Genomic DNA, 27,083 nt, shown 5'->3' on the forward strand with positions numbered 1-27,083 from the left:
AGAAATAGCATGCCCTGATGAATCATACACAGTAAGACCAGGTGTGTGTGTGTGTGTGTGTGTGTGTGTGTGTGTGTCAAATCCTTGTCCTTGTGGGGAAATGATTTGGTCCCCATGAGGAAAACCGCTTATAAATTATATGTTTGAAAATGTATGGTACTGTGATTTAGGGGTAGGGTTAGTTTAAGGGATAAAATATACATTTTGTACAGTAAACAAATCTTTACATCTACGGAAAGTCCCCATAAAACATGAAAACACAACCTGTGTGTTGACTCGAGCAGTCTGTTTTTGACTGGTATTCTGACATTTGAAAACTCTGCTCTGAGCCACTCGAGTCTGAAGAAAACACTCGTGAGTTCTCTGTTCCATCATGATCCATCTTCACTGGCCTTTGGGTATTAGAGGTTACTGCAGATGCTCAGCGTGACTCATTCTCCTTCACGAGATCTCAGGGGGGTTTCACTCTTTCATCGGCGAGCAGGACTTTGTTTATTTCATGTAGCATTTGAATCATCCCTTTAGGGACACAGTGAGTTCTCTGACTGAGCTGAATAATGAACTGTCTGTGATTTCTGGAGACTGACAGCAATCTAAACTCCTCCAGGTCACCACCTGGGACTGGACCAGAGCCGAGAAGAGCTTCACCGTCTACGAGATCATGTTCAAGATACTGAAGGTACAAGTTATAACTGACACCGGCCTTACAAATGAATACTGTGCAGGTATCAGATATTTAATAGGTGCTAAATCAGTGTCCCATCCTCCTATAGGTTCTTGTTCTGTGGTTATTTATTGAGTAATAAAAAAGTCCCTTTAAGGCAAGTCTTTTCACTTGGCGGCCATCTTTGAAACGCCTCTTGGGCCGCTATTTCAGTCATGCAAGTACCTCCTATTTTTTTGAATGGGGAAACATCAGAATCTCCAAAGCTGTTCACCAAGCTTACGATAAAAATGTCATGTTTGAAATTACCAGTTAAATTTAACAACTGTCTCATGAATTTTGTTTCTAAACGCTCAAATCATGACCAATGCTAATGTGCGGTCATAAGCATATATATAGCGTGGACTATATTAGTGGAGTAATGTAGGGAATCGTGAATCAGGACATTTCGGACACAGCCGATGACAGCCAAGGAAACAAGAACCACAGACTGATGTGAAAATCAAAATAAGAGTCCTTGAACAGAGTAAACCAAACTAGCCGTGCCAGCACAACTTTTGTTCTTTATTTCTATTACTTATTTTGATTTCACAAATGAGAAAAGGGTAGCACCACCACTGACAATAGTAACCTTGGATGTACATTTCCTCAAATTTTTATATTTTCAAAATACAAGTTTTGACACCAATGACAAGAAATCAAGGGACAATATATATATATATATATATATTTTTTATTAATTATATTACAAATTCCTTATTTTGATTAGATTTTTGCATGCTAGTGAAAGTTCAAAAATAAGCAGAATAGCTTAAAAAAGTAGCATAATGTTATTCTTATTGTTTGCATTTAACATCACATATGTATATGCTTTTATTTAGGAACAAATAGAAAACTCTACATTTACAGCATTGCACATTTGTTAGATCTCACACTTTTTTTAATGAATATTATAACTTTATATTATAAAGTTAAATACTTAATATTATACTTAATATTATAACTTTAATACTTTATAACCTAACCTATATATTTTAAACATTTAAAATATGCATAACGTTTTTGAAAACTATAATGATCTAAACAATGTCTAAAACATTTAAAATATTTAAACTTTTCAGTTTTTAATGTGTGAAAATTATTCAAATGTACAGGTTTGTTTTTTGTTTTTTTTGCAAGTAAAAAGTTTGAGATGAATTAAGGCATAATGTATGAAGAAAAAAATAACAATTATGAACAAAATATTTTTATTTGGCATAATTTTCAATTAATCTGTAATTGTGTCAAAATTATGCAGTGTTAAAAGTGTAAAACACATTTTGTTTTTTTTCATGTAAATTTTAATTAATTTTTTTGTCATCTTATGTGCCTTATGTGTAGGTTTATAATGTATGTTTATAATGTAGGTTTAGTTTAGTGCTTCAACTTAAACTAGTTTCAGTCTATTGCAAAGGCAAGTTTTTCAGCTAATATTTATATTTTATTGTATAGTGAATATAAAACGCATGAATGTATAACCTAATAGGTTAGGTTATACATTCATGCGTTTTATATTCACTATTTGAAATCTCTTTCATGTCAAAATGTATCATGTTATCTATGCTTCACCATTCTAACCAAATTCCTTATTTTAGGACAGTGAGCTGGTGGACAAACGAAAGCACTGCTTCAGCGTTCAGACGGACTCTGGAGAGGACATCTTCTTCAGCGTGGAGCTGGAATGTGAGCTGCTTCTGTGGGAGAAAGCCTTTCAGATGGCCACGTTCTTCGAAGTGGAACGAATACAGGTACTGAATCTTCCAAACATGAGGTTGCGCAATCTAAACTTAATTGCATTTTAGTCAGACTAAAGGGCAATTTCAGTGGTGAAGTTACGTCTCTATCTTCTTGGCACGGTAAACAGACAGAGCCGAGATCAGATCGAGGCCAATTAATCTGCACCTGCCAGACAATGTTGGCCGCCATCTGAACAACGCAAACTCTGAGTGATTGAGGCCTTGCCAAAGACGGATGAAGTGTGATTTGCTAATCAGTTCTTGAAGGAAACACATTGTTCAACAGTTTTGTTTGCAGACATTAATATAATCTAATTCTGGGTTTAACCTGCTGAATGAGTGTTTCTACAGCGACTGGCACTTTTATATCCTAGCTGTTGTTTTCTATCAAAACAGATTTCAACTTTTCCCTTTTTGTTTTATGAAGGTCACGTTTAAACACATTTTTAACAGAACTTGTCAGATGTCGTTTAGATTTTGTTATTTTGCCCTTGTCCCTGATCCAAACTTTCATACATAAATATAAAAATCCTTCCTAAAAATATGAATAACATTTTTGAAAACTATTATGATCTAAACAATGTCTTCAAATATTTAAACTTTTCAGTTTTTAATGTGTGAAAATAATGCACATTTTTTGTAAGTAAAATATTTTAGATGAATTAAGGCATAATGTATGAAGAAAAAAATAACACTTATGAACATCATTTTCAATTAATCTGTAATTGTGTCAAAATTATGCAGTGTTAAAAGTGTAAAACAGTGTTGATTTACCTTTATTAGTATTTGTATTTTTGTAGTATGTGCCTTGTTTTTTTTATTTATTTTTAATATTGCTAATTATATGTAGGTTTATAACTTATGCATAGGCAACATTTATGATTTTCGTTTAGTTTAAGTTTTTCAGATAATATTTATATTTTATTGTATTTAGGCTTTATTTAAATGAGCAGAAATGTTTTATTTTTAGTTAACAATAAGAACCATTGTGTGAAAGTATTATTTAATGATGTGGTTATAAAATGCTATCTGTAAAATTAGCCTTGTTAGCAATTTCTTTCCAAAAATATCTCAGAATACTTGACATCTTACAATAAATATGGAATGGAAATGGAAATTATATTTAGCTTCTGTAATTCGTGTATATACACTGTTGAACATTATTAGTAGACAAATGAAACTAGTGTGAAAAGTCTTTTAATACTGTATGTGTGTTCAACTGTATCAAATGTCTCCATATTTGAAGAAACACCCACTGATCCATGTACAGTATAGGATCCAATTATGTATATTTCAGATACATTACATAATATGCAAGTACGACATTTATAGTCCTGTAGAACTGAAGCGAATCTAGATTCCATATTCTAACAAGACAATAGCAGGACAATTTCACATTCATGGAAAACATGGTGGCACAAATAAAATCGCTGCCAATTTGTCCCACTAAACCAAACTAACCGTGCCTCGTGCCAAAAAAAAGAAAATTGTTTATTTTTCTCCCAAAATAATTATGTACGACACTTGTCATCCTAATGAAACATTTACGAGATTGAGATGTTTGTGTGTGCCAGTCTGCCTCGTGTCTGATTAACAATGCCAAGCATCTCCTGTTTCAGTGTAAAACATACGCTTGCATTGTGGACAGTCATCTCATGGGACTCACCGTTGATTTCAGCATGGGCTTCGTGTGCTTCGATGCCGCGTCAAAGGTGAGAGAGAGGGGGAACCTGAAGTCTGAAGTTCTTTTAAGTAAAATACATGATCACTGGTGATTTATTTATTTTATTTAACATCAAGTTCTCATTAGTTAGAGCTACTCTGTTGCTATGCGCTATGTATTTATATCACACTAAAGATTTATAGAAACATGTTGTCAACTGTATGTTAGGTAAACATACATAAACATTTGCCTAGTATATTACTGATGTAATTGTTGATAATATTAGCACTCTGTCAAGATGCTGTCACACTGTGTGCTTATTCATAGACAACACCAGTCTGTTATTTAAAGTAAGTTAAGTTAAGTTAAGAATAAACAAAAAAGTAAAAAAGTGGCTTTGGTGTTAAAAATGTTGCTTACCAGTAAGTCTTTAACTTTAAACAGATTGATAGAGATTCTCTGTTGTGACGTCCATATTTCATCAATATTTATTTTAGAATTTCGTGTGGGTCACACCTCAAATGTACATTTTGAAGCCATTGTGCGTTTTTTTTTTTTAAGAATTTTACTGTTTAAAAGTTTTCACACTATATAATAATAAGAAATGTTTCTTGAGCAGCGAATTATCATATTAGAATGATTTCTGAAGGATCATGTGACACAAGACTGGAGTAATGATGCTGAAAATTCAGCTTTGATCACAGGAATAAATTACATTTTAGAATATATTCATATAGAAAACGTTTCTTTTAAACAGTAAAAATATTTCACAATATTACTGTAATTTAATCACATAAATGCAGCCTTGGTGAGCATAAAAACGTTCAAAAACATTTCGAAAATCGTACCGACCACAAACTTTTGAACGGTACTGTGTGTTGCTATTTAGTTTGTTTAATAAGGTCATGCACATAAACTCACATCTTTATGATTGTATGATTTTTCAAAAAAAAAAAAAAAAAAAAGCATAGCAGCTTCAAAATGCACTTTAGAAGTCTCTTTAAGTCATGTTCACAACAGACTTTATTTTAATAAAAAAAAAAAATTGTATTCTAAAAATCCATTGAAAAAACATGAGGGAAACATGTAAAAGCTAAATTAAAAAATCCAGTCAAATAAACAAAAAAGTTGTAATAATAAACAATAAAAGCTTAATGGCCAGTATGAAAAATGAAAAAAGTTAGTTATCAAACTTTGAGTAAACTTTTTCATGTCTATAGAGTTATTAATATGCATCATTTAAACCTTCATTACAGGCAGTGCTGTGGAGATATAAATTCTCTCAGCTTAAAGGATCATCAGATGATGGAAAGAGTAAAATCAAATTCCTGTTCCAGAATCAAGACACAAAACTTATTGAAGCAAAGGTAAGTTTACTCTTCGATTTTGTTTTTGCTATTGGCTTCTGTTTATGAAAGTACAAATTGTTTCTCAATCTTCAGCATTTTCATATAGCAGGAATATCAAACACTTTATGGTAACCTCAATTCTTAGAAAACTTTTCGAAACGGTGCAAAAGAAATAGCTGAAGGAAGCAGATAAAAATAAAGTGCGTTGATATGAATTTCCTGTTTGATTATTTCCTCGCTGTAGGCTGTAAGTATAAGCACTTTCATGCACTAAGTTTGATTTGATTTCTGCTTGAGGCTTCCTCCTTTTCTCCAGCAAACCTTCATGATAATTTCCCCCCCTGATGCTTCCAGGAACTGGAATTCTCCAACCTCTTCGCAGTTCTCCACTGCATCCACGCGTTCTTCGCCGCTAAAGTGGCCTGTCTGGATCCCATGTTCGTGAGCAGCCGAAACGCCACCCTGGCCCCTGTGGTGTCCACCACCTCCACCTTAACCGCCCCACCACAGATATCCAAGATCAAGTACACGAGCTGACAGACTCCAGTGACGTATCCTCTCCTTCCAGACAGTGAACAGGTAGGATGAGAGGAACTAACCCTGACACACAGTGGAAGTCCACTTTGAAATGGGCAACTCAAGTACGTAACATTGAAAACCTCGCTATGTTCTCCGTAAGGGAAACTCAGACTGGGATATGAATCCTGAACATTTTAGCGTTATGTTTCCAGTTGAAGACGTTCCCGGATCGCTTTCAGCTGCAGTTGCACCGGGTCATTAGAAAGTTGGACTCCTCCCCTTTGATACTGAGCCATATCAGTTTGCATTCAAATGATATGAACACTTCTTTGTGTGTACTTTTAAAATATTATTAAATCTGGTAAGCGATTGGAATGAAGGTGTTGTGAAACTGCCATGAAGCCTCTGTTGATTTTTTCAAAATAGTAATTTAGTTAACCATCCAGACAGCAACATCGTGCCGTGTGGAATCCACGTGTACCGGATGTGGGCCGGATCTGGGCAGACACTATGTTGCGTTCTGGGCAGAGTAATACCAGCCATCTTAAACTTAAATTTATTGTAATAAACACATTCTCTGAATGTTGGTTAGATATCTACAGAATCCCGCATATGACATGCGAAAAAAAAAAAAAAAAAAAAAAAAAAATATATATATCCTGGTAGCGAATTAAGAATTTGTCCCCACGAATTAAGAATTAGTTTTCTCGTTTTAGTTAAATCGTGGCCACAAATTAAGATTTCGTTCCCTCATTTTAGTACACTTTGGCCATGTTTAAAGGGATAGTTCACTTTGAAATTAAATTTTGGTATGTTTTAGCTTACCTCAAGGGCATCCAAGATGTGTCTTTGTTTCCGCAGTAGTTTAAATTTTGATATTTTTAGGTCAAACCGTTCTTGTCTGTCAGTCGTATAATGCAGGTCTATGGTCACTGTCTCAAAGAGCATGCACAGAGTCCAAATTAAACAATTCCCCATCGTAAGTACACATTGATGGCCTAAGACACGAAACGAGCGGTTTGTGTGAGAAAACGAACAGTATTTATATCGTTTACCTCTTGTACACTTTCCGGCGCTTGCGCAGACTAAGCCAGAACGCGCGCACACACCAGGAAGCGCGCGCGCCCTCAGATCACTTGGACGTGGTTGTGTAGAGGTAAAAACGATATAAATACTGTTCGTTTTCTCACACAAACCGCTCGTTTCGTGTCTTAGGCCATCAATGTGTACTTACGATGGGGAATTGTTTAATTTGGACTTCTCTGTGCATGCTCTTTGAGATAGTGACCATAGACCTGCATTATATGACTGACAGACAAGAACGGTTTGACCTAAAAATATCAAAATTGAAACTACTGCGGAAACAAAGACACCTACATCTTGGATGCCCTTGAGGTAAGCTAAAACATACCAAAATTTAATTTCAAAGTGAACTATCCCTTTAACTAATTCATTCCCTTGTTTTGATTTAACTAAAACAAGGGAATGAATTATTACAACGTGGACATGATTTAGTAAAACAAGGGGACGATTTATTGTATCATGCGCACGATTTACTTAAAACGAGGAGGTGAATTAGTAAAACGTGCTGATATATTAGTAAGTCGTGAGAATGAATTGTTAATTCGTGGGCACGTTATAATTTAATTTTTTTCCCTGCGTGTCATGTGCAGGCTCTGTAGATATATCCAAAATTGGCAAAGCATAACCTGTTATCCTGGTTGAAAATGTTAGTTTTTTTAATCCAAACGAATCAAATCGACATAAATCGAGCATCAATTCTCACAATGTTTAAATCTGTAGAAAAACTCAATGCTTTTAAAGGGACTGCCTAGAGAAACAGACTGGAGAATGTGGGATAGTGTAATTATTTTCATATTGTACCTATTTTGATACTTTATTAAAGGTTCAATCATGTAACTGAAGATAAGCTGGAATTGACATGACTATGATGCACATTTGAACTTCTCAAGGGAAGGACATACTTGCTAATAAATGAAGCGCTTGACTTTATTTTTTTATTGTTATCCAATATCTAAAAGATATATTAGTGCATAAACTGGTCATTTTTGCAGTCAAAATACATCTACCTGTTAATCTAATAAAGTCAACATGAAATTAAAACTGACCGTATTTCCGTTTTCCTGTGCATGATCCATCAGATTTGTCTCGCTTTTGTCTTTATCCATTGGTTATTGTCATCTAGACTGTGTGGGCTGTTAGTTAAATATTTAGACATTGTTGTAGATAAATCCTCTATTACATGTAATGCAGCCCAAAATCTTGCCAATATTAACTCTTTCCCTGCCAGCGTGTTTTTAAAATAGTTGCCAGTCACTGCCAGCATTTTTGATCATTTTCACAAAATGCCCAGAATATTTAGTTGTATGAACATCTCAACATGCAATATATCAAAAGAAAGAACAGACCCTCTGCTTTTAAACAAAAACATAAAACGTTTTATTCTAGTTTCATGCTTTTTTTATCCACATTTGAATGTGGGTAGGTTTTATAAAAGATAGAGTCCATCAAACCCCTAAAGCTTCACAGTCCTTTACCTTGTCCTGGGTCAACATTTCATTCGGTAACGTTAGGCAGTTTTGATTATACGCTGTTTAATGTTAATTTTACATATGCATCTGCTTACATAAGCTATCGCTTGTTTCGCGTATAACAGTTAAAAACAGTTAATTTCTGTCAATGGCAGGGAAAGAGTTAACACACTAAACACTGGTTAACACTGATGTTATAAAGGTTGTTGCAAAAAACAATTGAATTACAATTCTGTAATGCGCATTTTCCGCAATCATTCAATTCCTAATCCTGATTCACTTTTATGTGGTTATACACTCACCTAAAGGATTATTAGGAACACCATACTAATACTGTGTTTGACCCCCTTTCGCCTTCAGAACTGCCTTAATTCTACGTGGCATTGATACAACAAGGTGCTGAAAGCATTCTTTAGAAATGTTGGCCCATATTGATAAGATAGCATCTTGCAGTTGATGGAGATTTGTGGGATGCACATCCAGGGCACGAAGCTCCCGTTCCACCACATCCCAAAGATGCTCTATTGGGTTGAGATCTGGTGACTGTGGGGGCCATTTTAGTACAGTGAAGTCATTGTCATGTTCAAGAAACCAATTTGAAATGATTCGAGCTTTGTGACATGGTGCATTATCCTGCTGGAAGTAGCCATCAGAGGATGGGTACATGGTGGTCATAAAGGGATGGACATGGTCAGAAACAATGCTCAGGTAGGCCGTGGAATTTAAACGATGCCCAATTGGCACTAAGGGGCCTAAAGTGTGCCAAGAAAACATCCCCCACACCATTACACCACCACCACCAGCCTGCACAGTGGTAACAAGGCATGATGGATCCATGTTCTCATTCTGTTTACGCCAAATTCTGACTCTACCATCTGAATGTCTCAACAGAAATCGAGACTCATCAGACCAGGCAACATTTTTCCAGTCTTCAACTGTCCAATTTTGGTGAGCTCGTGCAAATTGTAGCCTCTTTTTCCTATTTGTAGTGGAGATGAGTGGTACCCGGTGGGGTCTTCTGCTGTTGTAGCCCATCCGCCTCAAGGTTGTGCGTGTTGTGGCTTCACAAATGCTTTGCTACATACCTCGGTTGTAACGAGTGGTTATTTCAGTCAAAGTTGCTCTTCTATCAGCTTGAATCAGTCGGCCCCTTCTCCTCTGACCTCTTGCATCAACAAGGCATTTTCACCCACAGGACTGCCGCATACTGGATGTTTTTCCCTTTTCACACCATTCTTTGTAAACCCTAGAAATGGTTGTGCGTGAAAATCCCAGTAACTGAGCAGATTGTGAAATACTCAGACCGGCCCGTCTGGCACCAACAACCATGCCACGCTCAAAATTGCTTAAATCATCTTTCTTTCCCATTCTGACATTCAGATTGGAGTTCAGGAGATTGTCTTGACCAGGACCACACCCCTAAATGCATTGAAGCAACTGCCATGTGATTGGTTGATTAGATAATTGCATTAATGAGAAATTGAACAGGTGTTCCTAATAATCCTTTAGGTGAGTGTATATGTGGTTTCATGTTGACTTTAATCATAATTTCTCAATACTCTGTACATATTTAAGGCTGCTGTCATTTAACGCATGCTAGAATCACAAACTGACATGTAGGAATAAGATATGTGTTATCTAGCATTATGGCCAAAGCTTTAAATTCAACTTTAGACATTTACTCATGTTGAAGTACTGTATGTAATTGTACTAAAAAATACAACACCTCCGTCAACTACCAACTTAATTGGGCTCAAATACGTTAAATAACAGTCCACAATGTGTCTTCCCCCCAACCTTTGTAATATTTCCCCCCAAAATGTAACCCTTTATTGGCCACCATGCTGCCACCCCAAAGTTAATGTAGGACCCGACAGATGGAATAATAAATGTGGTTTTACTGAGAAGCACTTTTGCGCCATCAATCTTGTCCTAACCCTGGTTTTTCTCCTGATGTTGAGCGTTTAGTCTATGCAAAAGAGAGATTTGTGATTTACCCCAAGCTGGGATGTCTTTGGATAAAGATGGGACTGGAAAAGCAGTGGCTGAAAAGCATTCTTTTATTTTTAGCAAACTATGATTTGTTTTAATAAAGATGTATAGTTAATAAAGATTTTATAATGTGTGACCTTGTCTAATCTCAATTATTTGTGTGTGTGTTCTGAGGTTTGTGTGTTTGCAAAATTCATCACCAGTAGCGCACTGTACACACGCTGCCCGATTTTTTACAATTTTTATGTAGGCTATATATATTGGCCTGTATATACATATATATATAGTATATATATATTAATTAAATCATATATTTTTCTAACTACTGTACATTTCAGAAATTCTCGTGACACTTAACACCATATGACAAACACAGGCATAGTAAAAACATAACAGGTTGGCTATAAATATATTTAATGAAAAGATGGTTGAGAAACAAAGCATCAAATTACAGTCAGTGATACACTTGTGGAAAAAAGACACTCGTGTGTCTTGACAGGGACCGTCTGTGGAATTAGACCTCATGGAACGTTCTTACAACGTTCTAACAACCACAAACTCATTGGACAGATTCTCCTGGTTGCTCTTATCTTGAGACACGGTCCGGTTTTAGCACTTCAGGGCAACTTTGCACATCAACTATATGTACAAAAAAAAAAAAACGGAAAGGTTTTCCTTTTATTTATTTTTCTCGTACAGACGACAACGTTGTCAAAACAATCCCCGTTCATAATCCCCGCTGTTATGCTGCCCGGCCAGTAGTTGGCGATATCACTTTGTATCACTACGTGCATGCGCATGACGTCACCGCTGTCACAAATTCGCATTTTTGTAGTTTACACACTGACAGAGACGATAACAGTAGGCTATAGTTTTCAATAACTTACACTTTGATACCTGTTTTCAAAAGTTTGCGTTTTCAGGCCCCCAAAACGCCGTTGTCGTGTGAATGAACAGCTAAATTATGACCATTTTATGACCATATGATCATTTTGACCGTTCATTCACACGACAACGGCGTTTTAAAAATGCTGAAAAATATGAAAAAAATGCATAAAAATATTACAAGATCCTCTCAGAAGAGTTTATAATTAATAAAATAATACACTTAAATGTGTCATCCGGCTGTCTTAATGAAAACAAAACTTTTTTTTTTTTTTAGTTTCTGAGTTATTTTGAATTTAAAAGCTGTTTTGAAAAGAACATTTGTGCTGGTGTATGTATATTGTACCTTAACCCGTAAGGACAAATATGAAGAATCATTTGGGTCATTTTTACATTCTCCCTGTTACCATCATTTCATAAATAATAGGAGATAGGCAATGACTTAAGGTGCTTAAAAACCCCGTGTCTTTATGCAAGTGTGCTTATAAAAATTTTAGTCACGTTTTCTTTTAGGAAACGAACAAAAATATTGATTACTCATGGGTGTATGATTCAAATTTTTAGCAAATCTTGGTTCACAGCTGTGTGGCATTACAAAAGCTATTTAAAATGAATGTGTCCCACCCTAATGTCCTGTATTAAAACAAAATACATCAACAGACAAAAGATACCCGTGTTTGTCAGGCCATTTCATGGAGTTATTTTGGGTAAAAAAAAAATAAAATATATATATATATATTCAGTAGGCCTACCACCCTGAAGAAGCTGCACAATAGATATTTATACACATTTCAGAAGAAAAATTAACTTGTTCTTCACACCATGTGTGGCCCCCATAAGCGTCAATGACTTTTTTCAGTTTTATGATGGTTTTATCAGGGCCTCAATCGCCCTGAGCGGGATCTCAGCATCCCATAACTATTGTGGGGAAGAACTCAAACGTGCAAAGCATGCTGGGAAACCAAAGAACATACAGGACCTGGAAGAGGACTTTTGTGGGATGAACCAGAGATGCACAACCATAACAAAAGAATATGAACACTAATAGAGGCGACACACAATAATTAAGAACCAAGTGTTAACTTCCAAAAGAATCATTAGTAGCCTATAAATTCAGTTATCATTTAGTATTGTGGTGTAAATATGTGTTATGATGATATAGTTTCATTAGGGCAGTACTAAAACAGCAAAATTAAATTCTAATGAATTTAAAAACAATATTAAAAAGTGTAAATGCATCTACTGAATAATTGTTTTTTAAGTTTATTTCGCATTTTAAGTTAATTTTTATGATCTTATTTTTTATTTAGCAAATTCTAAACATGAGTAGAACTGTATATCTGATTTAGAGATGATATTTGGGGTGTTTTTCAATATCTCAAACTGTATTTTTTGGGAAATGTGACAAAAATGATTGATGTGAAATTCTATTAGATTCCATTTCAATGTAACAAAATCATTTACAATCAACTGAATAATTGAATATGCTGACAATATATTCCAAACAAGTTGTTACGACAGTGTGAAATCACCGATTACAAACCAACACAAACAGTGACGTCTCTTACATTTTATGATCACAAGCAGAAAGTGGAGTGTTAGGTCTTCAGGACGACTCGCAGACGAAAGGAACAAGCAAAAAAATTACATCATCTATTAAGAGAGTTCAATATCGGTACTTACAAATGTGACTAGAATGTAAAAAAAGAAAAAAAAAATAGAAATGCAAAACACAGGTCAAAAAATCCTCTCTAGATGGAACTTCACTAAAACAGTCCAAAGATATACCGAAAGCATTAGCATCATAAACAGCGAAAACTCCAGAAGGTTCGGAGAATCAAAGAAGGCAAAAATCAATCCCAAAATAATGACTTGAGTTTTTCATTCTCTCTACAATTAAAAAAAGAAAGAAAACTGTCATTACTGGTCTTACATTACAAGCCTTTGAAAAATAGTTTCAGCAATCCTTCCGTCACATTTAGCAAACTCTTCTGAATACAAACAAGGTGAGCTAGAAGCTTCTAAGTCTCCCTCAGTTCCTCGGTAGTGAAAAATCACATTCAAAATGTGAATATTACAACGTTATGAGTCATTAGAACGAACACAGCAAGCACATTCAAATCAAGTCTCTTGGAAACGCAGCCCAACCCCATTTAAATGTTTAAATTATGCTACATTATCAAAAAAAAAAAAAAAACAACAACTATGAAACTCAGGGTGAGAAGCAGTCTGAGAAGGAAACCACCACCGTAGATTAATGCTTAGCCTGGACGAGTGTTATTTCTCACGGTAGTACAGCAGGTAGGACTTCAGCGACTCGGGAAGCGGCAGACTCAGGATTTTGTCTCTCAGATGGTTGACCTGCGGTTCCTCGGGTTTGATGGGCTCAATGTCTTTCTCCTGCTCCTCTTCTTTGCTCTCCTCCTCGATGCATTCGTCCTCCTCGCTGTCCATGGGTTGAGGAATCAGCTGGTTCCCGACGAACACGTAGGTGTTGATGCGGCGGCGGCGCCGGCAGCGCCTGCGCTTGCGCTTCTGGGACGCTCTTTGCATGTTGTTGCGGCCGGGGTTCTCGTCGTTGGTCAGGTTGCGGAGGGTTCGGCGGATGTAGATTCGAGCCAGGTCCTGAAGATTCCTCACGCTCAGAGCCGCTGAGGAACAGACAAGTAATACAGGTTAACGAGTACAGGTTGTTTTCTCGAATCTCATTTGTGTGCACAACCAATTTGTTTAAACCTAAAGTCTTACTTTCCCAGTTGATTACTCACAGCACAATAAAGGGATGGTTCACCCAAAAATGAGGTTTCGCGTCAAGCAGCTTCTCTTTATGTTCGCTGATCAGTGTTTATATGTGAATAAAAGCCTAAATTAAATCTGTTCATCATATAAAGCGATTGAGTTTCTTTAGAAAATTTGGACTAAACCACTCAATTCATATTGATTAGTTGTACGATCTCTTTATGAACTTTTTGAAGAATCAAAGTGGTAGTTGCGTAGCTGTCAATGGAGGGACAGAAAGCTCTCAGATTCTTGAAGAAAGATCTTCATTTGTGTTCTGAAGATGAACGAAAGTCTTACGAGTTTGGAACGTCATGAGGGCGAGTAATTAATGACAGAATTTTCATTTTTGGGTGAACTCTCCCTTTAAGACAATTGTTTTGCATTACAATTTTTCTGAATTGTCTCATTTAAATATGGAAATAAGGCACCCAATTAAATATGAACAAGTTTGCATATATATTTTCAGAACAGAAATCTGCATATTGGATAAAGCCAGGTTCAAACTGCTTGTTTGATTTTGTTGATGTATTAGAGTTAAATATAGATATACAAAAGTCCCACTGTTAAAACTGTCACTTCATAAATCAGAAAATAATGTTAACATCCAGGAAACAAGTACATTTTCAACATGTTTTTAGGAATAAAAAGCTATATAAATCAGGCAAATGATATATGAACAAACAGACCCCTCTTAAATAAAACTGTAAAGTCTGGTGTAAGAACTACTGAAGTGGAGATTTCTGGCTTAGTGCATGAGAAAAAATATAATTTTGAGAAAACGGTCTGTAAAGAGATGTATTGTTATTGAAGTCTACTGATGCAAATAGATAAAGTGTAACAAAATAAACATTCAATTATGTATTTTAGATGTTTTCTTTGAACTAGCCTGAAAGAAGACGTTATGGAAGCCCAAAATCTCAAAATTGATCAGTGCATGATTTATTATCTATTTTTTTGTTGTCTGTAATGACATTACTTTTCTGAATGAATCAGGTTAATCATTTTAAGAAAATGGCCTGTAAATATATGTATTGTAAACTACAGATGCAAATAGATCAAATGTAATAAAAGACGCACTTAACTCTTCCCCCGCCATTGACAAGATTTTCCGTCATTTATGACGCAATGCTTCCGGCATTCATGTTCATTCATATTCATGTTTTCACTCAGTAGGGGGCGCTTTTACGCATCTTCTAAAATAGTACAGCATCTCCGGATCCAAAAACAAGCAAAGAAGCAGAAACAAGCAAGAGAAGATTGCTTATGCACATGTAAGCTAACGCGATCATCAAACATTAAACAGCATAGAAGTCAAAACTGCCTAACGTTAGCGAATGTAAAGTTGAACCCACAAAGAGGTGTACGAATGAGAAGCTTCAGGGGTGTTGATGGACTATAATCTATATTTGATCATCGTTCTGAATCCAATCTGAACAAAGTCTCAGACAAAAATGCAATTTTCTCAGCATTTTGTTCAAAATGTATATTTTTTTTTAATCAAACTTACCACATTTTTTGTTGTTGTTGTTGTCGTTTAAAAGCAGAGACTTTGTTCTTTCTTTTAAAATATGATATGTTCCAATATTCAAACAACAAAATATACTTGGGGCCATGAAAGTTTTGTGAAAATTATCAAAAAAGCTAGTGGCGGCTGGCAACTTTTTTTTTTTTTTTTAAACGCTGGCGGGGAAAGAGTTACATGCGCATTTTAGATTCTTTCCACTAGTCTGAAAGATATGTGGAAACAAAATCTCAAAATTGCCCAGTGCATGAAAACCCCCCCCAATGGTTTTGCCTGTGGTGTCATTCACACTTCTGAATGAATCGGGTTAATAATGGAATCTGCATGAATAAATCAGTCTGTAGCATTGTACTTGGAAACCTCCCAAGTGGCAGCTGATTGGACAGAGCAGTGTGAGATCATATTTAGGGGCGGAGACTCACGGAGTACCACAGCTTCAGCCTTGCAGCCTTCTGTCCTGTTCTGCTGAACAAGAGGAGCAAATGACACCGCCAGGATATTCTTACTCTCCCAGGAGCTCTGACCAGTTCTAGTTATCTGAGTCAGCTGCAAGAACACATAAACACTGAATGAGACGGACGGTGTGTACTCATCAAGAGGTCAAACATTTGATTTAAGACATGAGGTGCGTCCCAATTCGCATACTTATGCTCTATGCCATTCTATTTGTTCACACTGAAAATTCCAAAAAGAAAAATTACACTTAAAATACACGGATGATGCATTTAATTTACTAAAAAAACACGTAATTGGACACTTCATGCACTCAAGTTCAACTGTCATTGCTTTAATTACATAGTGGAGGGGGCGGGGCTATCAGACTCCAATGTTGAATGACAAAATGATGAAGAAAAGTCAAATTAATTAGTGATGAAAAAAAAATTCATGCAGAATTTGAGACCAACAAATGCAAATGAGTCTATATTTTGTTATCTAATGACATTGTGACCAGTGTGACTGAAGTGTCCAAACACTTTTAGGGCCCGCTATATGCATCATCCTGTGGTTTACCTGATCCTCTATTGGCATGACCAAAATTCCTCCGACTTTCAGCAGGATTTTCATATAGTTCTCGTGGTCCTTCTGAACTCCAGCTCCGCAGTATATGCGTTCGTACTGGTGACTGTCGGACGAAATCTCCAGACAGTTCCCCACGACAAAGTGTGGCTCGCAGAACTCAAACCTGAAACGACACATTTTTAACACTGATATTAATTTATAGAACTTCTACACAATTTTCTGCTGTTTGTTTTTGCAAAACCTATATGATATCTAAACCTTATATGATATCTATACAATATTCTGGTCTCTAGATATGTAGGTGAAATGGTTTTGCAAGATTTATTTGTCCGTCAGGTAAACCTGCTTTTCAAATCACTTTGAAGTAATAGCACAGCTCTTTTTAACTATAGCCTAATCTGAGTCATCATTAAGGCCCATGGGACAATGAAGGAACCACACAGCAACCAAATGCTATGTGGTCAGCTATTAAGTTTAGCACTTGCATTTCCTTCAGAACATGTAATAGTCTATTTTTGTGGATGAATAAAAAGCAACTATTCTAGTATTACCTCCTGAGAACAGATATGATGCCAAAGAGAAATCAGACATATTGAGCTTATTATAAACATGAGTCAAAACGTGTTTGTATTTGCTTAGAGCCACTAGGCAGCTGTTTTCGTTGAATAGTCGTAGACGTGTAAGATATATCGATATCTAATAAAGTGATTCCAACAAGAGAGCTCCCAAAGCTCCGCAACATTGATTAAGCAGCCTTGTTCTGGCACATGGCCTTCTGTATGAAACACATGCTTTTATGGATTGTTTAATAGCATCAGCACTTTGTCTAATACGTCATTACAGCTCTTTCTCCTGACCTTAATAACCCTGCTCTCTCTGGTGCATGACGAAAACAGATGTTTGCAAGCAGCAAATGCCAGAGAGAGCGTTCAGGGAAACCCATTTGCGTGTTCAATACTGAAGAGGACTATCTGACCTAGCGGTTCTGGTTTTGACTGGTGTTCACACAGGTGTGCAAATCACTCAGCAGACCGAAGAGCTGACGTGCGCTTGAGGTATTTATTCATTGAGCCTGTGGTTTGGGGTTAGCTAGGGCATTCTTTGTGTCACATGGAAGATTATTTGGCAGGCCTGACTAAATCAAAGTTTAAAAAACAAGTGATCTTTGAAGTGCATAACCACAGAACTGCGGTAGGACTAATGTGGTTTGCTTGAATCTCAGTTTGCCTCCCTGGAAGCGGCTGCCAAGTAAAACAAAGCCATTTTTGATTTCTATTAGGGCTGTCAAACGATTAATCGCGATTAATCCCATCCAAAATAAAAGTTTGTGTTTACATAATTTATGTCTGTGTACGGAGTATAATTATTTTCTATATCTAAATACACACACATGCATATATATATTTAAGAAAATGTGTTATTTATATATAAAATATTTATATATAATATAAATGATATATAATATAAATATATATACACAGTATATACATGCAAATATTTCTTAAATATATACATGCATGTGTGTGTATTTATATATAGAAAATAATTATACACCGTACACACACATGTATTATGTAAAAACAAACTTTTATTTTGGATGCGATTAATCGCGATTAATCGTTTGACAGCCCTAATATCTATACTTCTGATTAAATCGCCACTTCTTCAAGCCGAATCTTTACATTCACACTCAAATCTACAGAAACACAATGCAAAATAAAGGTTGAACATGCCTGTCAAAGCTGTCGCTGTTTTTAATGAAGTCATCAAGTCTTTCTTTCGCATACTCCACAACATCCTTATGGAGCTCAACGCCATGATTTACTCCAAACGGACCTGCAGATAACAAGAACAACAGGTCCCTGGATAGGTTTTGGGTCCATCATTCAACATAAGCACACTACAGTTCAGAAGTTTGTAAGATAAGAAAAGTAAGAAATGTCAGTAAGATTTAAAAAAATATATACTTTTATTCAGCAAGGGTGCATTAAATGGATAAAAAGCAACATTTTATAATGTTACAAAACATTTCTATTTCAAATATATGTAGGTATTTTTAACTTTGTTCACCAAAAAATCATGAAAATGTATGTATGTGTATGTATGTATGTATGTGTATATATGTGTATATATATATATATGTATGTATATGTGTATATGTATATGTGTGTATATGTAGGTATGTATGTATGTATGTATATATATATATATATATATATATATATATATATATGTGTATATATATATATATGTATACCTTGTATGTTCAATTTCAAATGTATTTCTGCCAATTTGATCTAATGGTTGTAAAGTTCGGTATATTACACAATAGAATTGTGTTTTTTTTTTGTTTTTTGTTTTTTTTTTTTGTGTTTGTGGTTGTGGTTCTGTATGTATTTGTTTGTCTAAATATGTATAATTGTATTCTTGTCTATTTTATTATTGTTCGTTTGTGATGGTCGTGATGTATTTTAGGACCCCCTTGAAAACGAGATGATGCATCTCAAGGGGTTTATCCTAATAAAATACATTTCAGAGAGATGAAAAAAAAAAAATGTACCATGATTTTTATATTAGAATGATTTCTGAAGGATCACGTGACACTGAAGACTGGAGTAATGATGCTGAAAATTGTGTAAAATATATTCAAATAGAAAACTTTGAATATATTAAATATAATATATATATATAACAGTAAAAACAGTAATATTGTGAAATTGTATTACAATTTAAAATTATATATATATATATATATATATATATATATATATATATATATATATATTAAATTGTTAATTAAATTAATTTTAAATTGTAATAATTTAATAATAAATTTGTAATAATTGTAATAATATTTCACAATATTACTGTTTTTACTGTATGATATCATGTCTATTGCACACACAGAACGAGGTGAGTTATGTGTCAATTTCTGCCAATGTTAACGACTTTTGTTCGAGTTTGTTCGAATCCCTAAACTTAAACATGAGCAATAATATTAATAGTGATGAAAATAAAAGCGTCAAAATGCAATTACTACCATGCAAAATGTTCTAACAAAAAAAGTGAAATAAACAAGAGGATGAGAGCCAAAAAGCTGATTTATGCAACCTAAATGTATTTTAGGTCTAAACAGTCTTTTTGTTTTTGGTACAAATTTCTTATTTCTTCTTCTCATAATTTATTGTTTTTTTCTTGGATTGATTTCTTTTGAATTTGAAATAAATTAAACAATATTGTTGAATTATATCCTCAATATCTGCTTGTTTTCTTTATTATCGTTTTATCTAAACCCTAGACACTTTATAAGAGTGGTTCTCACCTATGATCAGGCCCACCATCGTGCTCAGGTATCCTGTGCCACTGCCGAGGTTCAGGAAAGACAAGCCCTGCTGGAGTTTCAGGGCTTCCATCACCTCGGAGTAGATGCACGGCGCTGAGAGGTGTATATTCCCATGCTTCCACGCCAGGTCTTTGTATGCATTGTCTCTGTAGCCCTCCAGGTAGTAATCTCCACGGTCTATGGCCCTGAAGGCCTGCTCGACGCGGTCTGTGCGGATGTACTGGGCTTCCTTCAGGTTGTCTATCAAATCGTCATTATCCTCGCCAGCACTGACTGCTCCCCCCATGTTCCCCAGACAGGCAACGAGACAGAAAAAGAAACAAAAAGAAAATGCAGAGGAGGTGAGAGACGGGTAACTAGACCGGTCCTCACATCCAGATGAAAGTGCTGGAGCGATTCTCCACAGGGAAGCCCAGTCGTGATGTCTGTCCCACACAAATCACCTCAGACCATTCTCAGCAACGGCAAGATCTGAGGATTGAAAAACAAAGGGTGACAGTTTAGACCTCTCTTTCGCACATTTCAGTTTACCCTTTTCTCTGGTGCACAGCTGGAAAAAAGGAGGCATACTGCGCGCGCCACCTGATACCTGCCGTCTTTGATTCTTCAGCTAGGTGTTGTGCGTACCTGATGGTACATGCCTGATGCAACAGCTTTAATATTGCAGAATACAGATGAAGTCCAAGTCTGAAGTCTTATTACGTGCTTCAAATGATAATGCCAGTTATTAATCAGGACACTGGAAATTCTGCTTCCTAGAAATGTTATGCACTTAAGTGAATATCCCTTTAAAGCAAGAGAAAAGTAAGCCTGTGTGTGACATTTGGGCTGCAGACAGGGCATTCAGTTTCTTCAGCTCATTGGTAATTGAGTTAAGCTGGATTGCTGTAACCTCAAGGATTTTCGTGAACCTGAACCAGATCTGGATTTACACAAAGAAAGAAACATGAGGCTTGTTTACTCAATGGTTCAGCGAGTACAAGAAAAGCCCAATTACTGTACATCGAAATGTCTCTATTTTCCACTCCAATTAAGGATGGCTTTGCAAAGGACCATCCTTCTGAAAAGAACCCATTAAATCGGTTTTATTTTCTTTGTTGACATACTTCCTATTGAAATTAAAGAGCTCATCCCTTTTTAAATATATTTTATATCATGGTTTTTTTAAAAGCTAAAAGGCTTTAGTTTACATTGCAACCAATAAATCATGATTTTCTACTTGCTATTGTCACAATATATAGAAATTATCGTAATATCGCAACGGCTTGCAATAAATGGGTTCACAAACAAAAGACAAAGAGAAAATCACTCACTGCTCTTGGCTGAATAACTTTTGTAGCTTAAACAAGAATCAGTATTTATATTTAATTCATACAGTGAAAACGAAGCAGTGTTTTATTTTTTACATTTGATTATTCAGTTTCTGTTGTTAAATAACCCGAATGTAGGATAACCTGAAACACTAAACCCCGTGGTTTACACTGATGTTAAAATAACACTTCTTATGCTACAGTAAAACACTGCTGCTCACTTTCAGAAGCTGTAGGGATGTTTTCTAGTCACAAAAAGAATGTGAAACACGTATGTAGGTTATATAATTTTAAAGATATTTTAAAGATAATTTAAGTTTATTTTACACACTTTAAGCATTATCGTATCGCACATCACATTATTTAATGAGTTATCGCATATCGCATATTTTCTTCAATATCATGCAGCCCTAATTAGGAGGCGTTCTCATTCTTACAGAGTGACATTTGCAGATGTCAAATAGCAGATTTACAAGAGACTTTCACATGAAAACAAGAACATTTTACTAAAAAGCACAGGAAAACAGGGTTTTGTGTATCTATGAAGATTTTTCGTGCACATGTACAAGATTTTGGTGCATGTCTAGAGCAGGTCTCAGGGTATTTTCCTGTAAATGACACTTTAAACTGTGCTTGACATTAAAGCTCGTCCACTTATCTGGGACAAGTGGATTTTATGAAGAGGCAAGTGAAAGAGAATTTTACTTGCCCGACTAGAGATGTGGCCTGATTAAAATGTCAATAGCAATGAAGCACCGAAACTTCCAAAAAATTTCAAGCAAGAATGTAAATGTCAATAAATAGATCTTTTTTGACGGTAACAAGGTGACGTATGTGAGAGACTCTCGTGGAGAAATCAAACAAATGAGTGCAACAGCACACACAAGCTAATATAAGCACTCACATAAGCTAACAGAAACATAATATGGTAAAAAAAAAAAAATGTATAACATATTTCTGTTGTGTAGTTAGGCAACATCATACGACCAAGAGTGCCGCTTTCCCGAATATCAGCACGCGATTGTGAATTTTAGACACGATAGACAGTTTTTGCTCTACTACAAAAAGAGTTACAAACAAATTCACAGAAGTGGAGTTGCAGTCTCCAAGCAACAAACAGCTGTTTCGTTACTGAATGATTCAGTGACGAGTCAGTGGTTTAATGACCCCTTGCTTCATTCTTGAATGAATCAGCCGGTTGAACGAATGATTCAATGACTCACCCATTAAGAGTCACTTGCCGCCACCTACTGTACTCTGGGGTTTGGGCCAAATTACGAGCCCTGGGACAGCACGCAAAATACACAGTCAAATCTGATCATTTGTGAACTTGTGATTTATTTGAATTAAATTTAATTCTGATAAAATGTAAGAATTTGACATGAAAGATGACATACATTTGATAAGGTTTTGAAAAAATTGCCCTAGAAATCAGTTTGAAGGGGGTAAGAGCTGATAGAACTAATATATTTAATATACTGATTTATATAATCAATATTGCTTTATTTTATTGGGGTTTTTAAATGTCTACATCGCCATAATTCCCTTGTTCTTATCTTTTCTGCATTTGTCTTTCTTTTCAGCGTTTTCCTGTATTACTGCCCTTTGAGTCTCCAGCACTAAAAATACTGCAGGGAGGGATCTGGGTCAAACCTCCTACTCTGTTTTGTACAAGACCTGATTGCAACCCTTCAGAGACTCTCTGTACATCAGTATACAACTTACAAAAGAGAACGGCACCTATTACATGTCTTTCTTTCCAACAAACAGACACTGGTTGGACACCATAAATCAATAACGCCATTATTATAGGGGAAAAAAGGATGCTGGTTTTCATAACACTGCTAACTGGTTTTGTCAGAGAGCAAGTTGAGAAACTCCTGGATTGTTGTCAAGAACAATGAACTGGAACAGTTTGTTATAAAGCTGAGCTGATCCGTCATTAACATGTTTTAACTCGCTGGTTGCATAATTGCAACATTATCACACTTCACTGATGCTCAGCCAGAATAAATCTGTTTACAGTTCCTCTGTACTTTTCCAGTGAAGATAAAAGCTAAAATATTTGTGTGATTTCCACTATCTCCATTATTTCTTCACAGTATTTGATGTCACACTGCAGGATACTACTGAAACTTCACGACCTGTCAACTACACATTATACATCTGTCATGTCTCCAATCACAGAGGACACGTGAAGTGTGTGAATAGTCAACGGAAGCTCATGTCCTCGCATTGACTCCTGCACCGCATGTCTGACCCAGAGAAAGCAGAAGCCTCAAACTCTCAGAGGATTCATCCAAACCTCAATAAGAAGAACTGTGTCAGAGAGAAACCCCACCAAGGAAAAAAGAAAAACTGCTTTGGGTGTGTGTGTGTCCACAGTTTGCAGTGTATGTGTGTGTGTTCACTACTAATTAGTTACTAATGTGTGTGTACTAACTTGGATGGGTTAAACGCAGAGGATAAATTCCAAGTATGGGTTGCTTGCCATTCTTGGCCTTCACGTCACTTCACTTCAGTAAAACATGGCCCCACCTGCAGGGGACATAATAATAATAATAATAATAATAATAAATGTTCAGGTCGTACTTCTTCACCCCAAAATTAAATAAATAAAAATAGTTTTATTATATATTAGTTTTAATTTGAATAGAAATTATAGTTTGAATAAAGAACATTAAGTATTAAAGCATTCCCGAAATGTAAAATCATTTCGTATTTCTTTCTTTTGATTTTAAACTATGACCTTTACGTTTCATGAGATTCACCTTTTAATAATAAAAATAATGTTCAGATCATATTTCACACAAAAATTAACAATATACGTTTTTTTGGTTCATATAAATTATTGTTTAAATTCATAATAATTTTTTTTTTTTTTTTTTTTAAATAACATGCATAAAGTATTTAGTACCACATGACAAAATGTTTTAAAATGTAGCCTATTCCTTACAACTTTGTTACTTATTTATTAGCAACCAAATAAACACTAGTTGAGACTCTAGTGTAAAATATTTGATTTTAAGAGCAACCTATAGCTTCAAGGGAGCAAAAATACTTATAACTTGTATCCATATTTTATATTCATTTATCATTTATTAATTTACATTAATATTACTCATTATGTTCCATGCTCTTGCAATGCTTTACTCCTGTGGTTCAATCTTATGATTGTGTGGCCTTCACAAAATGTGAAGGAGGAGGAGGAATGTATCCATTTCACGGTTTCACAGGAGGTTGTGAAGCAGTTTGGTCATGTTTGTGCTGTTCAGATGAAGGCAGACTATGCACAGAGAAAGACTCAAATGAGATTATTCAATACATTTTGTTAAATTACTTTTATGATAGAACGGATGGGGACCAACATTGTGGTGGAGAGAGAAGTTCAGCACAGCTGGATCCAATATTCATAGAGACTGAGATCTAACAAGTGTGTATTCATTAGGTAAGATTTTTTATTGTATTATTAAGTAACCATTCTAACCTGTAAAAAGTAAAAAAAGCATTTAGAGCTGATGGCCAATAAAAACTGTTTATGTTGTGGAAAAAGGCCTATGAATAAGCACTGATATTTAAGGAGCAGTTGTGACACTAAACATAAATCCCGGTTAGGCTGTGTACATGTAATTACATATAATATGTAATAGTACAGTATATGTGTACTAGTAACATAAAAAAATAACTATTTAGTTGTAAGGAAAAATAGCCTATTAAAGGGATAGTTCACCCAAAAATGAAAATTGTGTCATTACTTACTCACCCTCAAGTAGTTTCAAACCTATATGTGTTTCTTTCTTCTGTTGAACACAAAATAAGATGTTTTAAAGAACATTGGTGACCAGAAAGTTGACAGACTTCCATAGTGAAGAAAAAGTCGATTGGGTCCATCAACTCTCTGGTTACCAACATTCTTCAAAATATCTTATTTTGTGTTCAACAGAAGAAAGAAACACACAGGTTTGGAACAACATGAGGGTGAGTAAAATTATGACAAAATTTTAATTTTTTGGTTGAACTAACTTATCCCTTTAAAAGCAGCTTGCCATAAAAACGCCATAACACTCGGCTCTAAACAAATAGTGCGGCACCAACATGCCACAAGAATACTTTTATATTCCTCTGAAGGATGTTTCCGTCGTAAGTGAAGAGAAATGCCATATTTGGGACGCTTTCGTTCGTTTGTTTACGTTTACGACCGATAAACATACAATATGGATGGCGTCTGGCTGCGTGACGTCACCCGCTGAGGTCCATCCACACACGTAAAGATCTACATTTCACGACGCCGTCGAGCTAAAGGATTTATAAAACACTTCACATAACCGCACTGCGTTAAATACAGTGTCCAGCGACGTGTGCGGTGCTTAATACATTCACATATTATATCTGAGAGACAGTAAAAAAAAAAAAAAATCAAAGAAGAGAGGAAGAGAGAGAGAGAGAGAGAGAGAGAGAGAGAGAGAGAGAGAGAGAGAGAGAGAGAGAGAAATGTAAGGGTTCCGCATGTTTATATCCGCCATAATCTCTAAGCTGGACTTGCTTTGCATACATTATATTACTTCAGTAACTCCACCGCTCTATTTAACAGGGTTATACAATTACGTGACATTTAAAATATTTACAACAAAGCTCGCGGTGTGTCGTGCATATGGCCTTTGTTTTTATGCGTGTTGTGCAATGAGCAAAACATAAAACAAAATATGAAAAAAATAAATTAAAATAAAAAGCAAGTTATTAAAAAATAAAGCTTCAGATACAGTTGTTATGCGTTACTTGCTATTGTTAGTTGTCCAATAAGTATTAGTAAACTTGCAGCATCTGGTTAAAATGCTTCCGCCGATGAAATTCAGATGAAAATAAACTGAGAGCGAAGGGGAAAAAACTCTAGTTTTTCAATTACTTCAGAAACCCATGCTGTTAGATAACATTAACACTGCAGGACTGGGGAAACCAGTAAGACGGCGGCATTGTGTTTGACCTGGTACATCAAAACACTTAAGACAATAAAACATTTGTGCATTCTTCAAAACAGCCATTTTGGGCTTTTCTGCGTGCATTAAACCATTACAGTAAGTTAGCGTTTAAATGTCTGCCACATGCAGGCTAAGTTACATCTTCCTCAGCTTGCTCAGATCAACGCAAAGCAACAAAACAAAAATGTCGGCATCATCTTTGCGGAAAAACAATGTTCACTGACCTTTATAAAGCCATGAATCAATCTCAGGCTTTGCACTAGCCAAACAGACTGGATGCACATTAGAGTTGGTGTTTTTTTTGAGCGTACTGTTGATTATGTATAGATTTTCGTGGCGTTGAACAGCCAGCGCTGTTTTTGTCGAGGAACAGCTGAGAGGATGTAAACAGACGTCACGTGGTTCACAGAAACGAGGCTGCGTTATAATCTAAATTATTATTTAGATACACAGTATATTGCTAATTAGAGACATCTTCTGGGATAATACGCCAAGCCAATGCTATTCTAACAGCTTTTTCTGTTTCGGACAGCAGTTATTTTTCCTCGCCTGTATTCTCACATGTCCCGCCTCCTGAGCCAGGAGCCAATAGGGGCTATTGGCTAGTAGCCCTAGAAGGCGGTCAGGGATTGGACAGTTTAGGAGTCGTTCATATGACGTAGCTATCATAACAGGAGAAGGCGGGACATGTCGAAACATGAGTGAAAAAAGGTTTTCTAATAAAAAACTGGT

At 35.7% G+C, this 27,083-nt stretch overlaps 2 protein-coding genes across 6 annotated transcripts in view; one reads left to right on the top strand and one right to left on the bottom strand.

Moving 5' to 3' along the window:
* sntg1 (syntrophin, gamma 1) overlaps positions 1–6,593 on the top strand; it is a 48,435-nt gene extending 41,842 nt beyond the window's left edge. For 3 of the 5 annotated variants that reach the window (XM_079863090.1, XM_079863092.1, XM_079863091.1), the window contains 5 exons: positions 608–679; positions 2,299–2,451; positions 4,059–4,151; positions 5,359–5,469; positions 5,806–6,593. In XM_079863090.1, the coding sequence (XP_079719216.1) occupies positions 608–679; positions 2,299–2,451; positions 4,059–4,151; positions 5,359–5,469; positions 5,806–5,988 (612 nt within the window). In that variant the 3' untranslated portion in view covers positions 5,989–6,593. The remainder of the gene's footprint in view (positions 1–607; positions 680–2,298; positions 2,452–4,058; positions 4,152–5,358; positions 5,470–5,805) is intronic. The other 2 variants (XM_079863093.1, XM_079863094.1) reach the window with 1 other exon arrangement.
* Positions 6,594–11,045: 4,452 nt separating this feature from the next.
* On the bottom strand, positions 11,046–26,932 carry pcmtd1 (protein-L-isoaspartate (D-aspartate) O-methyltransferase domain containing 1). The gene is made up of 6 exons (XM_079863096.1): positions 26,576–26,932; positions 20,045–20,536; positions 18,456–18,558; positions 16,714–16,885; positions 16,125–16,248; positions 11,046–14,050 (listed from the first exon to the last, which is right to left on the bottom strand). Exons 2-6 carry the CDS (start codon positions 20,349–20,351, stop codon positions 13,677–13,679), a joined length of 1,080 nt encoding a protein of 359 aa, XP_079719222.1. The 5' UTR covers positions 20,352–20,536; positions 26,576–26,932; the 3' UTR covers positions 11,046–13,676.
* Between the last annotated feature and the right edge of the window lie 151 nt (positions 26,933–27,083).

The sequence above is a fragment of the Squalius cephalus genome (genome assembly GCF_949319135.1).
Source record: "Squalius cephalus genome assembly, chromosome: 25".
Lineage (NCBI taxonomy): Eukaryota > Metazoa > Chordata > Actinopteri > Cypriniformes > Leuciscidae > Squalius > Squalius cephalus.

What these genes read in the sequence shown, in the direction of transcription:
- pcmtd1 (XM_079863096.1), bottom strand. Translation starts at nt 20,351, where the DNA reads ATGGGGGGAGCAGTCAGTGCTGGCGAGGATAATGACGATTTGATAGAC. An exon ending in TCATGCCAATAGAGGATCAG is followed by an intron (nt 16,249 to 16,713) that starts GTAAACCACAGG and finishes GTGTTCTTGCAG; the next exon opens with CTGACTCAGATAACTAGAAC. An exon ending in GGCTGAAGCTGTGGTACTCC is followed by an intron (nt 14,051 to 16,124) that starts GTGAGTCTCCGC and finishes TCTGTTCCTCAG; the next exon opens with CGGCTCTGAGCGTGAGGAAT.